Below are 15,998 nucleotides of genomic sequence, written 5' to 3'. Positions count from 1 at the left end.
AGTGATATTGAGTACATTTTCGTGTAACTATTGGTGGCCATCTGTATGCCCTCTTTGGAAAAATGTCTATTCAGGTCATTTGCCTATTTTAAAATAATATTATTTGCTTTTTGCTATTTAGTTGTATGAGTTTATATATACATTGGATATTACCTCCTTAACAGATACCTGGGTTGCAAATATCTTCCCCCATTCTGTAGGTTCCCTTTTCAATTTATTGACTGTTTCATTTACTTTGCAGAAGTTTTAAAAATTTGGTAGAGTCCTACTTATTTAGTTCAGCTTTTGTTACCTGTGCTTTTGGAGTCAGATCCAAAAGATCATAGCTAAGACATGTATCAAAGAGCTTTTTCCTATCTTTTCTTCCACGAATTCTAGTTTCAGGTCTTACATTTAAATTTTAATCCATTCTGGATAAGGAAGATGTGGTCCATATACACTATGGAGTATTATGCCTCCATCAGAAAGGATGAATACCCAACTTTTGTAGCAACATGGACGGGACTAGAAGAGATTATGCTGAGTGGAATAAGTCAAGCAGAGAGAGTCAATTATCATATGGTTTCACTTATTTGTGGAGCATAACAAATAACATGGAGGACATGGGGATTTAGGAGAAGGCATCTGGGGGAAATTGGAAGGGGAGGTGAACAATGAGAGACTATGGACTCTGAAAAACAATCTGAAGGGTTTGAAGAGATGGGGAGGTGGGAGGTTGGGGGAACCAGGTGGTGGGTATTAGGGCATGGACTGCATGGAGCACTGGGTGTGGTACAAAAACAATGAATACTTGTTATGCTGAAAATATATTTAAAAAATGATTTAAAAAATACATAGATATTATCACAATGAAAAAAAAATTTTAATCCATTCTGAGTTAATTTTTTTGAATAGTATAAGATAGGATCCAGCTTCATTTCTTTGTATGTGGCTATCCTATTTTTTTCAGTATCATTTATTCAAGAGACTATCCTTTTTCTCTTGTGTGTTCTTGCCTCCTTGTCAAGGATTAGTTGACCATATACATGTGGGTTTATTTCTGGGCTCCCTGTTCTGTTCCACTGTTATATATGCTTTTAAAAAATATCTGTATCATATTGTTTTGATTACTGTATCTTTGTAATATAGTTTGAAATCAATATGTGTGATGCCTATAGCTTTGTTTCTCTTTCTCAAAATTGCTTTAGTGTTTCAGTTTTTTGTGGTTTTGTACAAATTTTAGGATCATTTCTATTTCTGTGAAAAGTGCCCTTGGAATTTTGACACAGATTGCATTGATTTTGTAGAATAATTTGGGTAAATGGACATTTTAACACCATTATTTCTTCTAATCCATGAACACAGGATTGTTCCATTAATTTGTGACTTTTTATTTGCTTTCATCAGTGTCTTATAGTTTCTAGCATACAGGTCTTTCACCTCCATGTTTGAATTTATTCCTAAGTATTTTGTTATTTTTTGATGCTATTTTAAATGGAATTGCTTTCTTAATTTTTATTTCAGAGAGTTTATTATTAGTGTATAGAAATGCAAGTGACTTGTGTGTGTTGATTTTATATCTGGCAAATTTACTGAATTCATTATTCTAATACATTTTTGGTAGAGACTTTAGGATTTTCTATATATTAGATTATGGCATCTGCAAACAGGTAATTTTATTTTTTCTTTTCTGACTTGGATGTCTTTATTTTTTTTCTCTTTACTAATTGCTGTGGCTAAGACTTCCAGTACCTTATTGACTTGACAATAATGTTTTTGATGTTTTATCTCTGATCTTAGAGGAAAGATTTTTAACTTTTTACCATTGAGCATGATGTTAGCAGTGGGTTTGTGATAAATGACCTTTATTATGTTGAAATGCATTCCTTCTATACCTAATTTGTTGAGAGTTTGTATCATGAAAGAATGTTGAATTTTGTCAAATTGCTTTTTCTGCTTCTATTGAGATGATCATGTGATTTTTAGCCTTCATTTTGTTAATAGATTAACACTGATTGATTTGTATATGTTAAACCATCCTTACATCCCAAGGATAAATTGCACTTGATCATGCTGTATAATCCTTTCAATGTGCTCTTTAATTTGGTTTGCTAACATTTCTTTGAGGATTTTTGCATCTTTGTTAATCAGGGATGTCGACTTATCATTTTCTTGTCTTATGGTGTCCTTGTCTAGATTGGTATCAGGGTAGTGTTGGTTATGAGGAGAATTTGAGAAGAATTGATATTAATTCTTCTTTACATATTTGGTAGAATTCACCAATGAAGCCATCTGGGATTTTATCATTGGGAGATTTTCAATTACTGATTCCATTTCCTTATTTGTTATTGGTCTGTTCAGATTTTCTATTACTGTATACTGTATACTGTAACTTGTATGTTTCTAGTAATTTATCCATTTCTTCCAGGTTATCTGATTTGTTGGTTTGTAATTATTCAACCTATCTCTTGGGGTCTTTTGCATTTCCGTTGTCAGTTATAATGTCTCCTCTTTCATTTGTAATTACTGTTTTGTTTGTTTGTTTTTGTAATTACTGTTTGTGTCATCTCTCTTCTTGGTGAGCCTAGTTAAGGGTTTGTCAATTTTCTTTATGTTTTCAAAAACTCAACTCTCAAGTTTCATTGATTTCTTTTTTTTTTTTTTTTAAGATATAATTTATTTATTTGACAGAGGCACAGCCAGAGAGGGAACACAAGCAGGGGGATTGGGAGAGGGAGAAGCAGGCTTCCCGCTGAGCAGGGAGCCTGACTAGGGGGTGAATCCCAGGACCCTGAGATCATGACCTGAGCTAAAGGCTTAACAACTGAGCCACCAGGGGCCCAATTTCATTGATTTCTATTGTTTTTCTTTTTTTTTTTTTTCTAGTCTCTATTTCATTTATTTCTGCTCTAAAACTTATTATTTTCTTCCTTCTAGCTTTGGGATTTGTTCTTCTTTTTTTAGTTCCTTGAGATATAGTTGTAAGTTGTGTATTTAATATCTTTTCATTAATGTAGGCATTTATCACTGTAACTTTCCTCTTAGAACTACTTTTGCTGTATGCAGAAGACTTTTTTTGTAGAAATGATATAGTTTTATAATTTTCCCTGTTGCTTCTTAATCCACTGAAAATAATTTCATAATATAATATTTTTGGCATCTTCTCTGTTACTTTCTTTGGTTTCTATTTCTTTAGGCAACAATGGCTTGATCTTTAGTAACAAACTTTCACTTGTTGAACTACAAAGGAAAGCTTGTACCGTGAAAGGTCCCAAATTGGTCTGTGCTTACAAACTTCACTAATAACTGCTTGCGGATTTGCAGCTATCTAGTCACTTGGCATATCCAGTGTTGCTATTTTGGTCTCGAGAAAGTTCTCCCTTTCTTCATCTACCTTAATTTCATGTCCTGTTTTAAATAATTCAAGCATTTTGGGGATGTCACAGCCAATGGAATTTCAAGTTAATTTTGGAAATTTTTTTTCAGCTTTTCCTTTAATGGATTAATCTTGGGCATTATTTCTGGAACAGCTACACAAAAGTCTGATTGAATTTCATCATCCAAAATCTTCTGAATCAGATTAATTCCTCCTGCAAATGCAGCTCCATGTTCTTCTGCTATTTTAATCTCTGATGCATTCCCTGTAAATACAGAACTTTATTGATTTCTGAAACGAATGGGTATGGCAAATGAAGAACACTGGCCAATGGCTCCACTTTTTTCTTCTTCTCCAGTGCCATATCCAGTGTCAAATCAAAATAAACCCCCTTGCTTTGGATTAGTAAAGTCTGGAATTTGAAATTTCTTAAGTAACTGAATAGCTTTCTCCACCTCATATATCTGTCTTGGATATAAGCGTTTTAAGTAGACATCATCTTCAGGTTTACCTTCCATAAAGGAGTATGACTTTATTTTTTCAATCTCATCTTTTTTCTCATCTGATACTTTGTCTTTCACACCTTTTTTTGTTTTCCTTGCAGGCTTTGTAGCAGCAGCAAAATGTCTGCTGGGCCCCTGAACGTATACAGAACAAGGAGAAAGAGGTGTCCGATAAGCCATCTTGGAAAGACTGTGCTTTTGATGATGTATCAAGACTCTACTGAGGCATCTTACAGTGACCACCATGTTGACCATTCTGGATTGTGTTCTGTATCCAGTAAGTTTTGATATGTCGTGTTTTCATTTTCATTTGTTTAAAGATTTTTTTCACTTATTTGACCAATTGGCAGTTCAGGAGTGTATGGTTTCATTTCCACTTGTTTGTGAATTTTCCAGTTTTTCTCCTATTATTGATTTTTAGTGGGCAGAAAAGATGTTTGTTATGATTTCAGTCTTCTTAAATTAGCTAACACTTGTTTTGTGACATAACATATGTTCTGTCCTGGAGAATGTTCCGCACGTGGTTGAGAAGAATGTGTATTCTCCTGCTGTTGAATGGAATGTTATATATATATATATATATATATTTATATATATATATATATATATATATATAAAAATCTGTCTGTTAGGTCTGTTTTGTCCAGCTTATAGTTCAAGTCCATTATTTCTGTATTGATTTTCTGTCTGGATGATCTATCCATTTTTGAAAGTGGGGTATTTAAGTTTCTTATTATCACTGTATTGCTATTTGTTTCATTTGTTTTGTTTATTAACATATAATGTATTCTTTGTTTCAGGGATACAGGTCTGTGATTCCTCAGTCATACACAATTCACAGCACTCACCATAGCACATACCCTTCCCTATGTCCATCACTCTGCCACTGCACCCCTCCCACCCCACCTTTACTCCAGCAATACTCAGTTTGTTTCCTGAGATTAAGAATCTCTTATGGTTTTGCCTTGTTTCATTTTTCCCTCCCTTTCCCTATGATCCTCTGTCTTGTTTCTCAAATTCCTCATATCAGTGAGATCATATGATAATCTTTCTCTGACTGACTTATTTTGCTTAGCATAATACCCTCTGGTTCCATCCATGTTGTTGCAAATGGCAAGATTTCATTTTTTGATGGCTGCATAATATTCCATTGTATGTATATATGTGTGTGTATATATGTGTATGTATATATATACATATACACCACATCTTCTTTATCCATTCATCTGCTGATGGACATCTAGGCTTTTTTCATAGTTCGACTATTGTGGACATTGCTGCTATAAATATTGGGGTGCCCATGCCCTTTCAGATCACTACATTTGTATCTTTGGGGTAAATACCCAGCAGTGCAATTGCTGGGTCATAGGGTAGCTCCATTTTCAACTTTTTGAGGAACCTCCATACTGTTTTCCAGAATGGCTGCACCAGCTTGCGTTCCTACCAATAGTGTAGGAGGGTTCCCCTTTCTCTGCATCTTCACCAGCATCTGTTGTTTCCTGACTTGTTAATTTTAACTATTCTAACTGGTGTGAGGTGGTGTCTCATTGTGGTTTTGATTTGTATTTCCCTGATGCCTAGTGATGTGGAGCACTTTTTCATGTGTCTGTTGGCCATTTGGCTGTCTTTGCAGAAATGTCTGTTCATGTCTTCTCCCTATTTCTTGATTGGATTATTTATTCTTTGGGTGTTGAGTTTGATAAGTTTGTTATAGACTTTGGATACTAGCCCTTTATCTGGTATGTCATTTGTAAATATCTTCTCCCATTCTGTCAGCTATCTTTTGGTTTTGTTGACTGTTTCCTTTGCTGTTCAAAAGCTTTTGATCTTGAGGAAATCCCGATAGTTCATTTTTGCCCTTGCTTCCCTTGCTTATGGCGATGTTTCTAGGAAGAAGTTGCTGTGGCTAAGGCTGAAGAGGTTGCTGCCTGTGTTCTCCTCAAGGATTTTGATGCCTTCAAGTATTATTGTTTATTTTTGCCTTCAGATCTGTTCTTTGTTGTTTAATGTATTTAGGTACTCTGATGCTGGATGCATGTATATTTACAATTGTTATATACTTTTGATTGACCCCTTTATCATCACATAATGACCTTCTTTGTTTCTTGTTATAGTTTTGACTTAAAGTTTACTTTTTCTGACACAAGTATAGCTACTCCTGCTCTCTTTTGGTTTTCATTTGCATAGACTTTTTCCATCCCTTCATTTTTAGCCTATGAATGTCCTCAAAGCTTAAGTGAGTCTCTTATAGGCAGCATATCATTGGTCTTTTTCTTCTTCTTTTTTTTTTTTTTTCCATTCAGCTACTCTATGTCTTTTAATTGGAGAATTTAAACCATTTAGATTTACAGTGATTATTGATAGATAAGCACTTACTATCTCCACTTTGTTAATTGTTTTCTCATTTAGTTCTTTTTCTGTCCCCCTTTTCTTCTCTTGTCATCTTTGTTTGTGAATTGGTGATTTTTTATAGTGGTATTCTTTGGTTCTTTTCTTTTTATTATTTGTATATCTATTACTGGTTTTGTGATTACCGTGACACTTATATAAAATATCCAATATTTGTAATTGTCTTTTTAAGCTGACAACTTTACTTCATTTGCATAAAAAGTTCTGCATATTTACTGACTTCCCTCATTTTATGTTTTGGTGCCCCAATTTATATATTGTGTATCCATTAACAAAATTTTTTTCAGCAGTTCTCTTCTAAGTTACATACTAAAGTTCAATATGACTTACAGATTCTTCAATTCCAGAACGCTTGTTTTGTTTTCTATTATTTCTGTGTCTTTGTTAAACTTCTTGCTTTTTCATGAGTTCATTGAATTGCCTACATTCCCTTGAATCTTCCTGAGTCTCCTTAAAATTATTATTTTGGATTGTTTTTCAGGTAACTCCCCAATTTCTATTTCTTTGGGATTAGTTACTAGAAAATTTTGTATTCCTTTAGTAGAGTCATGTTTTGATTTTTGTTTGTTTGTTTGTTTTGTTTCTTTTGATCTACTAATTCTGTTATCTGTACCATTTCTGGGTCAATTTCAATTAATTAATTTCCTTTTCATTATGAATTGTGTTATCTTGCTACTTTGCCTGACTACCAACTTTTTAAATAAATGCCACATATTGGAGATTATACCTTCTTTGGTTCCAAATATTGTTGCATTCCTATAAATATTCTTCAGCTTTGTTCACTGATGGTTATTACTTGCAAACAGTTGATCCTTTTAGTTCTTGTTTTTAAGCATTTTTGGGCAGCATTTAGTTTAGGGCCAATTTTCCCCTAATTGATGCAAAACCCTTCTGAGGATACTACCTGATTTCCCATGAATTAGGAGATTTTTCACTGTTGCTGGTCGATACAAGCATTGTGCCTATCCCTGTGTGAATCCCAGGACTGTTCTCTTTAATCCTTTTAGATATTTCTTTTCCTAGCCTCATCTGATTTTCTCACATGCATGAGTTTTTCATTTTCAGCTGAATACTGAAGAGATCCTCTGCAGATCTCCAGAATTCTGTGTGTAGTTCTCTCCTCTCCAATATTCCTCTTTGTGAACTCTTAAGACCTTGGATTCCATGGACTCCCAAGTCCATCTCCTCAATTTAAGGATAGTTCTGTCCTCAGCCATGCATAGTACATCTCTCTGTACCACTTGCCAGAAACTTTCTTCAGGCAGTAAGCTGTAATTCTCTTGTTTGTTTCCTGTCTCTCTGGAAGCACTTTTGTTGTTGTTGCTGCCTAATGTCCACTGTATGTAAAGCATTGTTTCATATATTTTGTCCTGCTTACAGTTATCTTAGATGAGATAGTAAATCTGGGCCAGAAGTGAAAGTTCAGTCTGCCTAGATTGTTTTAAGAGTATGAGATCCTATACATGATATTCCCTTTAAAAGAAAATAATTATCTAAATATATGATATATATTAATAGTTTTTTAAAAGTAATAGGCCAAGTTTATATCAGTTCTGTTATATGTATATATATTTCTCAGGGGTATGTATGTAAATGTGCTAGTAACTGAGTTCCTGAATCAATAATTTGTACAACAGAGGTACTACTTCTACTAGAAACAAACAGCTAATGTTCTCTTTTAAATTAACATATAGTTAATTTAAATTAACTTTAAGTTAATTAAATTTAATTAAATTAATTAATTTAAATTTTTAAATTAACATATAGTGTATTATTTGTTTCAGGGGCACAGGTTTGTGATTCATCAGTCTTACACAATTTACAGCACTCACCATAGCACATACTCTCCCCAGTGTCCATCACCCAGCCACCCCATCCCTTCCACCTCCCTCCCCTCCAGCAACCCTCATTTTTTTCCTGTATACTCCTGTCTTAACATGCTTGGAATCACATGAAGCAGGTTAAGTTTGGTATCTTTATTTCCACTTTTCCTATTTTCAGAGTCTTTCTCTTGCTATAAGGTAACTTATATTTCTGAGATTTGGAGACCTCTGGAGTGAGTATTCCTGGTACATATACCAGATTCTGCCTTGGTTTCTCCATGTCACCTCCAGGGAGACTCATCTAACCATCTTTCATTTTTTTCATTAACTTTTGATAAAGACTAGGATAAATCAAAATCAATGGAGTTGTCAATAATCAAGAATAATACTTATGATTTATTGAGTATCTTCCATGTGGCAGAGGTTCTATTATTTTCTCTAATTCTTTTAATACCACTAACCATGAGGAAGGCCTTGGGGAATCAAGAGAGGGCTTTCCAGAAGGTCTGCTTTCTCAGTTAACTAATGACGGATGAGTAGGAATTAGGTGAGATGAGGCATGGAGTGGGGCATCAGGCAGATGTTCTAGACAGAGAGAATGGCATATGAAAGGGCTTGGAGGCAAGAAAGAAAGTGGCAAATTTGAGGAATTCCATCTTGTTTGGCTGAAGAACCTAAAAAGTGGAGGGAGGGTGGCGATGATAGGGGGAAGGGTAACAGATAAAATCAGAGAGGTAAGATGTATTCCAAGGGATTTGTACATGATACTAAGGAGTTTGGACTTTTTTCTGAGGGCAGTGGAAAATTCTTATTGAACTTTTGTCATATTACATTGCACAGAGAGGAAAATGGATTGAAAGAAGTAAAACTGAGTTATAGCCGTGGAAATGGAGAAAAGTGTATGTTGTTTTAAAAAATTCAGTAATTATTGGGGCACCTGGGTGGCTCAGTGGGTTAAGGCCTCTGCCTTTGGCTCGGGTCATGATCTCAGGGTCCTGGGATCAAGCCCCACATCAGGCTCTCTGCTCAGCAGGGAGCCTGCTTCCTCCTCTCTCTCTGCCTGCCTCTCTGCCTGCTTCTCTGCCTACTTGTGATCTCTGTCTGTCAAAAAAAAAAAAATTATTAAAAAATTCAGTAAGTATTTATTCATGTACTCCCTCAGCAATTTACATATTAAACATATATAATGACGGTCTGTTACATACTAGGCTTTCTGACTAAATAGTTACTAAACAAATAAGTGTTGAATTATTAAATTAGCTATCACTTATTAAGTACTTATTATATGCAGATGCTGTGTTAAGTGTTTTACATAGACGCTGATACTACCTTTAAATAGGTGACAAAACTGAAATAAAGTTCAAATATGCTAATGTCAGAGTAGATGGCAGAGCCAGGATTTGATTTCAGATCAGTTTGACATCTTGTGAGATTTGGTCATTTACTTAAATGACTGTTCTTTCACACATATAAATTGTATTTATTATTTTTTAAAATCCAAAGATAAAACAATAAAATAAAATATTGTTTTGAGAACAATAAAATATTAATGATTTCTTTTTTGTTTTAATTAGCAACACATATGTTATTTGCCCGGGTTTCCATTGAAAATTGCCTTTGTATTATAAGTAAGCAATAATTTTATATATCTGTAAATGAGCATTTAGGCAAAATTTGGGACATTCAAGCCCAAAATAAGTTCCTTATTCCCAAGACTTACTAGATGATGTTGTTTTTTTTTCTCCTTCTGTGTATATCCTTTGTTAATATTTATAAAGGATGTATTTAAAAGGGTAATTTTATTTTGAAATAGGAGAGAGGAAAATTCATGCTGTAATAATGTCAGAGTTTCCAGAGGAGTATGTTGTGAAATTGTTTGTTTAAACACATTTTATTTGGGGTTCAGTATGAATTTTCAATCGATGTTTTTTCAGATAAGAAAGCAGTAATTCAAACTCAATTATATAAACAAGGAGATCAGAAAGGATTTATCCTGAAGGGTATAAAATGAACCAAGAGCTTTTAGTCTGGGTCATTATACGATCAGCTCCCCAATGCAAAGTAAGGTAGGTGTCTACACTGAGAAGGCTTTGTGAAATGAAACGTTCTTATTCTAATTATTTTTTTCATTTTCACCATTTTAGTTGATATTCAAAAATGGCAAATGATAAGTGGTAATTTGCTTCTATAGAATCTAAGAACTCCAGTTATTTCTCCAAAATTGTTCAGTGGTGAGTAAAGGTAGGTGAGCTAATCAGGAAAAGAAAAATTTCATTGACTTAAAATAAGAGGAACAACTTGTCAATTCCCTAATGAAGGCTAATTGATGTACCTGGCTTTCTCTTTCTATTTATATTTTGATTTCAACATTTTTATCAATTAAATTATCTGTATATTAAAATCTGTCAATTACTAATGGCTATCTTTGATTATATACTTCTGTGAGAACGTATAGTAAATTCACTTTGGATAGTGTCTAATGTACGTTCCTTGCCTTATAGTACATTTTGTTTTCCAGAAAAATATATTGTTTTAGTTTAGAAGCTCCTGGATTGCTCATAGGGTGGACAATTGATTCTTTTCATAGCATAGTAAGGAATTTGGTGAGAAAAGATTGGCAAAGAAAATTAGAAGAATAGAGAGCAATGTGTTTATTAAGAATGAAGGTAGTAAGAGCAAAAAAAAAAGGAGGAGAGGAGGTTAAGGCAGTGTAAGTGGCAAAGGAAAGAAGATATAATAAAGAAAAATGTTGAAAGTGTAGACAGATGGTCATGCCACTGAAAAAGGAATCTCTCATTATTCAGGGCCTGAAATCATATCATATTAGGGTCTTCTGTATTTAAGTTCTAAATAAATCATCTATCATGATTTTAAAAGAGGCAATTAAGTTGCAGAGATTGGAGTCCAGGTGACAATAAAGGAGAAATTATGGCAGATAATATAGGGAGGTATTAACTAATACTGATTTATATAGTGTTATTACTAGGCTTTCTTCCATACCATTCCAAGAGCTTCACATATATTGTTTTATTCTTTTAATGATTTTAGGAAGGAACATATGCAAAAATGAAGGCAAAAGATATTAAGTTGCTCAGTTACACATAATTATAATGAAATCTAGAAGTAGAATTCTAGATCACCGAGTCTTTTTTTTAAATTTAATTTAATTTTTCAGTGTTCCAAGATTCATTGTTTATGCACCACACCCAGTGCTCCATGCAATACATGCCCTCCTTAACACCCACCACCAGCCTCCCCTATCCCCTCTCCCCCTTCCTTCCAAAACCCTCAATTTGTTTCTCAGAGTCCACAGACTATCATGCTTTGTCTCCCCCTCTGATTTCCCCCGATTGACTTTTCCTTTCCTTCTCCTAATGCCTTCCATGTTATTCCTTATGCTCCACAAGTAAGACAGACGACTGATTCTTATAGAATAGGGACCTAATACTAATTTATCACATAGAATCACAGTCTGTTTGTCTGAAAAGACCCTCTTAATCATCTTCTGGTTCTAAGCCCTCCTTTTATAGATGAGGAAATTGAGGCTCAGAAAGATTCTGTAAGTAAAGTTTTATTATTTGCAATAAAGGGGAAAGAATAATTCTTACTTTTTTTGTATCCACAAAATTATACAGCCAACATTGCTAGTAATTCAGCACTTCTAGTTTTTCCTTTTGCAAGTTTAGAGATTTACATTTACAAAGAGGAACTTTGAAAAAATGTAGTATCCATAATGAATATGACAACAATGGGTAAAAGTTCTAAAATGGTGTTTTATCCTATAATTAAAAATAGAAGAGAAACCTGAAGGGAGGGGAATCAGAGGGGGAGATGAACCACGAGAGACTATGGACTCCAGGAAACAATCTGAGGGTTTCAGAAGGAAGGGGGGTCGGGGGGATGGGGCGAGCCCAGTGATGGATATTAAGGAGGGCACATGTAATGAGCACTGGGTGTTATACGCAAATAATGAATGATTGAACACTGCATCAAAACTAATTATGTACTACTCTATGGTGGCTAACATAACACAATAAAAAAAAAATAGGGTTGGGTTTACTTGTCTCTCTGTGTTTTCCAGATGAGAAAATAAGGCCCAGACAGATTAAATTTTTTTTAGTCAATTTCTAATAGCTTCATGAGAGATCTTGAAATAGAATTCTATTCCTTAACTCGAGGACTCTACACTGGATCACCACACATCTACCTTATGTAGAATTACAGAGCTAAAATATGTGAATTAATTATTTTTGTGCAAAAACTCAGTAGTTGGCTGGCTAGAGAGGCAAGAACCATATGATCATGATGGCTGAGTATTTTCTGTCATTTTTAGAGGATCCTCTAGGACTATGGCTCTAAAATAATGAAATCAATTCTGTACCATAGAGGGACCTCACATTTGTGAAGCACTTGAGAAAGCCAGACTCCATGAGCAAAGGGATTCTTACATTTTTCTCTTTAATTGAAATACAAAAAATTCTGAAGAATACTTCAATATGCAACATTTTATCTAAAGGAGTTAACCAGGAAAACTTTTTAATGTATTACTTTACTTCCTTGTTTATAAAGATGAAATTTTTGATAATTTTGTGTCTCAGAGTCATAATTTTATTCTTTCAGAGCACTTAGAACAATATTTTTCTTATTGGTGCTCATACTTAACCTCCTCTGCTTAGATTGTCAGCCCTTGATGTGAAGGACCATAGCTTATCCATTTTATATTTCTCTTTGCCTGGTTCAAATGCTCAGGATATATTTATCTAATTTATCTACCATTAGTTATAATAATATTACCCAGCTCATTATAATAATCAATTGATATTGAACAAACTATTCATTACACAGGTTCTATTGAGATACATATTCTCCTCTGTCTGATTCACAATGGAACCTCTGTTGTCGTCCATGCAGCCAAAACTTACTCTACTTTTCCTGGCTAACCCACAGTGGGTATGTCCTTGATAGTATTTCTCTGTGTCAACCTATATTTTTTGCTTCTATAGTTTTTTTAAAGATAATACATTCCATACATTTTCTTAGTAAAATAATTTTTATTTGTCCAACTCCACTTCTTTCAACCATCAAAGAATATCCTCAGGGTTGTAAAAAGGGGAGTTTCTAGATTTCTGGGTTAGCCCTTTATCTAAATCACCAGTGCTGATTTTAGTTGACCTATTCTGAATGTTCTCCAGCTTTGTTTTGTCTTCCTTTATAGACATTGGATAGAATTATATGCAAGATGATTTGTGCTGAGATGGTAATGAAGTTGGATTATACTTTTTCTTGGTTTCTTTAGGCTTTCTGATTATAACCAGTTTGTTGGCCTTTTAAGGAAGTAAAGTTTTTAGAAAACTACAGTTCTGAGAAAGGCCTACTGAGGTCTCACTTTTAGCGGACTTCTTTTTTTTTTTTTTAAAGATTTTATTCATTTATTTGACAGACAGCGCAAGTAGGCAGAGAGGCAGTCAGAGAGAGAGGAGGAAGCAGGCTCCCTGCTGAGCAGAAAGCCCGATGTGGGGCTCGAACCCAGGACCTGGGATCATGACCTGAGCTGAAGGCAGAGGCTTTAACCCACTGAGCCACCCAGGTGCCCCTTTAGTGGACTTCTTATAATTAGAGGCAGGTATTTGGATTTTTTCCACTGAGTAAATTGTTTTACACTTAGTTGACATTATGTGTCTCTGCCACTGTTCTGTTGTGATGTTTCAGGCTTTCCTTTCCACTGCCCAGTGTTGCTAAGTGGCACTTGCAAGTAGGACCTTCACTATGTGAGTTCCTACGTTATGAGGTATGTGGCTCATAGTCACATCTAAATGCATAAAGAAAGGTTACTAAGAGTATTAACTATGCAAAAGCACCCAACATAGGGCATAGAACGAAGTAAGCATTCAATAGCTACAAATATTTACACACACACACACACACACACACACACACACATTTTTGCTCAGTGTGGGTATTAAGGAGGGCATATATTGCATGGTGCACTGGGTGTGCTGCATAAACAATGAATGCTGGAACACTGAAAAAATCAAATAAAATGAAAAAAAGTCCCTTCTGTATGTCCTAAAGGATATATGTAATAGATTCTTTAATTTTTTTCTTTGATTTAGCATGACTGCTATCTACCTGATGTCCATGCTTTTTGGCCTTGCATGTGGGCAAGTAATGTCTTTTTGTTTTCCAACTGAGTATACAATGCATGTCGAAAGGAAAGAGTGCGCTTATTGCCTAACCATCAACACTACCATCTGTGCTGGATATTGTATGACACGGGTATGTAGCTCATCTCACTTCTTTTGGCTGTAAATTAGATAAACCTAGACTCAGTCCATTTCTATCCAGAAAGGAAATGAGATAAATAACAACGTTATTTCCTAAATCTAATGGTTATTGGCTCCTTAGAGGTAGAGCCCCCAGGTTATAATATTATATGGATCTACTTAACACAATTGGTACAGATTTTACTCCCAGAATTTATTTAAACCTTATATTGTTCTCATGATCAGGATAAAAGGAAGGTGTGTGTGTGTGTGTGTGTGTGTGTGTGTGTGTGTGTGTGATAAAGGATTCAGTGTGAATATATTGAATTGGTACTGGGGAATGGGACTAAGGAATCCTCCCCCAGTCTTATTTGTGTCAAAGGAATATAAGTGAATTAACACTATACTCCCTTTTCTGCTCTGTTCTTTCCTCAGGATATCAATGGCAAGCTCTTTCTTCCCAAATATGCTCTGTCCCAGGATGTTTGTACATATAGAGACTTCATGTACAAGACTGTAGAAATACCAGGATGCCCACGCCATGTCACTCCCTATTTCTCCTACCCCGTAGCTGTAAGCTGTAAGTGTGGCAAGTGTAATACTGACTACAGTGACTGTATACATGAGGCCATCAAGACAAACTATTGTACCAAACCTCAGAAGTCCTATGTGGTGGGATTTTCTATCTAACTTCTATAGTGATGTAACTTGCAATTCAGTTAAATGTGTTCACCTGGAATAAAATTAATAAAATGTGAATATATTTCACAACACATTGTGTACATTTTGAGTACTCTTTCACCCAAACCCATACCCACACATGCATCAGAGAGCCTATGGGCTTTAGAAGAAAAGGTGAGTGAAAGAGCCTTATGAACTCATATGAGAGATAGTTTCCACATGAAAGGGCACAGTGCAGGTAAAATGGCAAAGAGGGATATGAAATACTAATGAAAAGCAGCCTTGAGCTGGCCTTCTTTAACAGAAGACCATGACATGAGGTTTGTCTTGACATAGAAAATGGATGTAGGGATGCTGCAGAGTTATAATGTGATCAGAAACTGAAGCAACACAGAGCATCAGTGTTTTGGAGGCATTTGCATCCACAAGCTAGAAGCAGGACTGGAGAGGACATGGAAGGTAAAAAATAAAAAATATGTGAAATCTGCAACATAGCACTTTATTCTAGTTATTCAAATGCACAGGATAGATCTTAACCAAAACTCAGCAGACAGTATATTCTATTCTAAAAACTGTTCTCTTTAATTTAATTATTCTGATGGCCAACTGACTTATGAAAGTTATACCCCAAAAGCCTAGAAAAGAGGCCATGATCATTTTACATGTGGAAGTCTAAATCCTTTGTATTCTTTCAAGTAATAGGAGACACTTCTCAGTATTTATACCAAAAGCAACTTGTGCTGCTTTGGCTTTTGATGTCCTGAAAAATTAGTATGGTTATGAAAGATTTTAGGGATGGGGGAGAGTGCTAAGGGATTAAATAGCATAGAATCATCCTAAATTCTAATTTAAACCTTCATCAATATTAAAACACTATTTTTCAGCAAATGCACTTGGTAAGTGGCTGTTTATTTTTTTTCTTCCTTCCTTAGGTACTCTTTCATGGTTTCAATAGATGCATGAA

General features: G+C 34.8%; 1 protein-coding gene and 1 pseudogene across 7 annotated transcripts; one reads left to right on the top strand and one right to left on the bottom strand.

Annotated features, from left to right (window-relative positions):
* Positions 1–3,236: 3,236 nt before the first annotated feature.
* LOC125099051 (39S ribosomal protein L1, mitochondrial-like) lies at positions 3,237–4,130 on the bottom strand (annotated as a pseudogene).
* Positions 4,002–15,115, top strand: TSHB (thyroid stimulating hormone subunit beta). 7 transcript variants are annotated; one of them, XM_047728409.1, is made up of 6 exons: positions 4,002–4,135; positions 9,665–9,718; positions 10,025–10,156; positions 10,235–10,321; positions 14,204–14,366; positions 14,789–15,115. In XM_047728409.1, exons 5-6 carry the CDS (start codon positions 14,205–14,207, stop codon positions 15,041–15,043), a joined length of 417 nt encoding a protein of 138 aa, XP_047584365.1. In that variant the 5' UTR covers positions 4,002–4,135; positions 9,665–9,718; positions 10,025–10,156; positions 10,235–10,321; position 14,204; the 3' UTR covers positions 15,044–15,115. The 7 variants fall into 7 exon arrangements, with proteins under 7 accessions (XP_047584365.1, XP_047584362.1, XP_047584366.1 ...); XM_047728406.1 differs by having other exon boundaries at positions 10,235–10,331; XM_047728410.1 differs by lacking the exon at positions 10,025–10,156.
* The last annotated feature ends 883 nt before the right edge of the window (positions 15,116–15,998 follow it).

Source organism: Lutra lutra, chromosome 4 (assembly GCF_902655055.1).
Source record: "Lutra lutra chromosome 4, mLutLut1.2, whole genome shotgun sequence".
Taxonomy (NCBI): Eukaryota; Metazoa; Chordata; class Mammalia; order Carnivora; family Mustelidae; genus Lutra; species Lutra lutra.
Note: the sequence above shows the minus strand (reverse complement) of the source record. Positions and strands in the feature narration are given on the sequence as shown.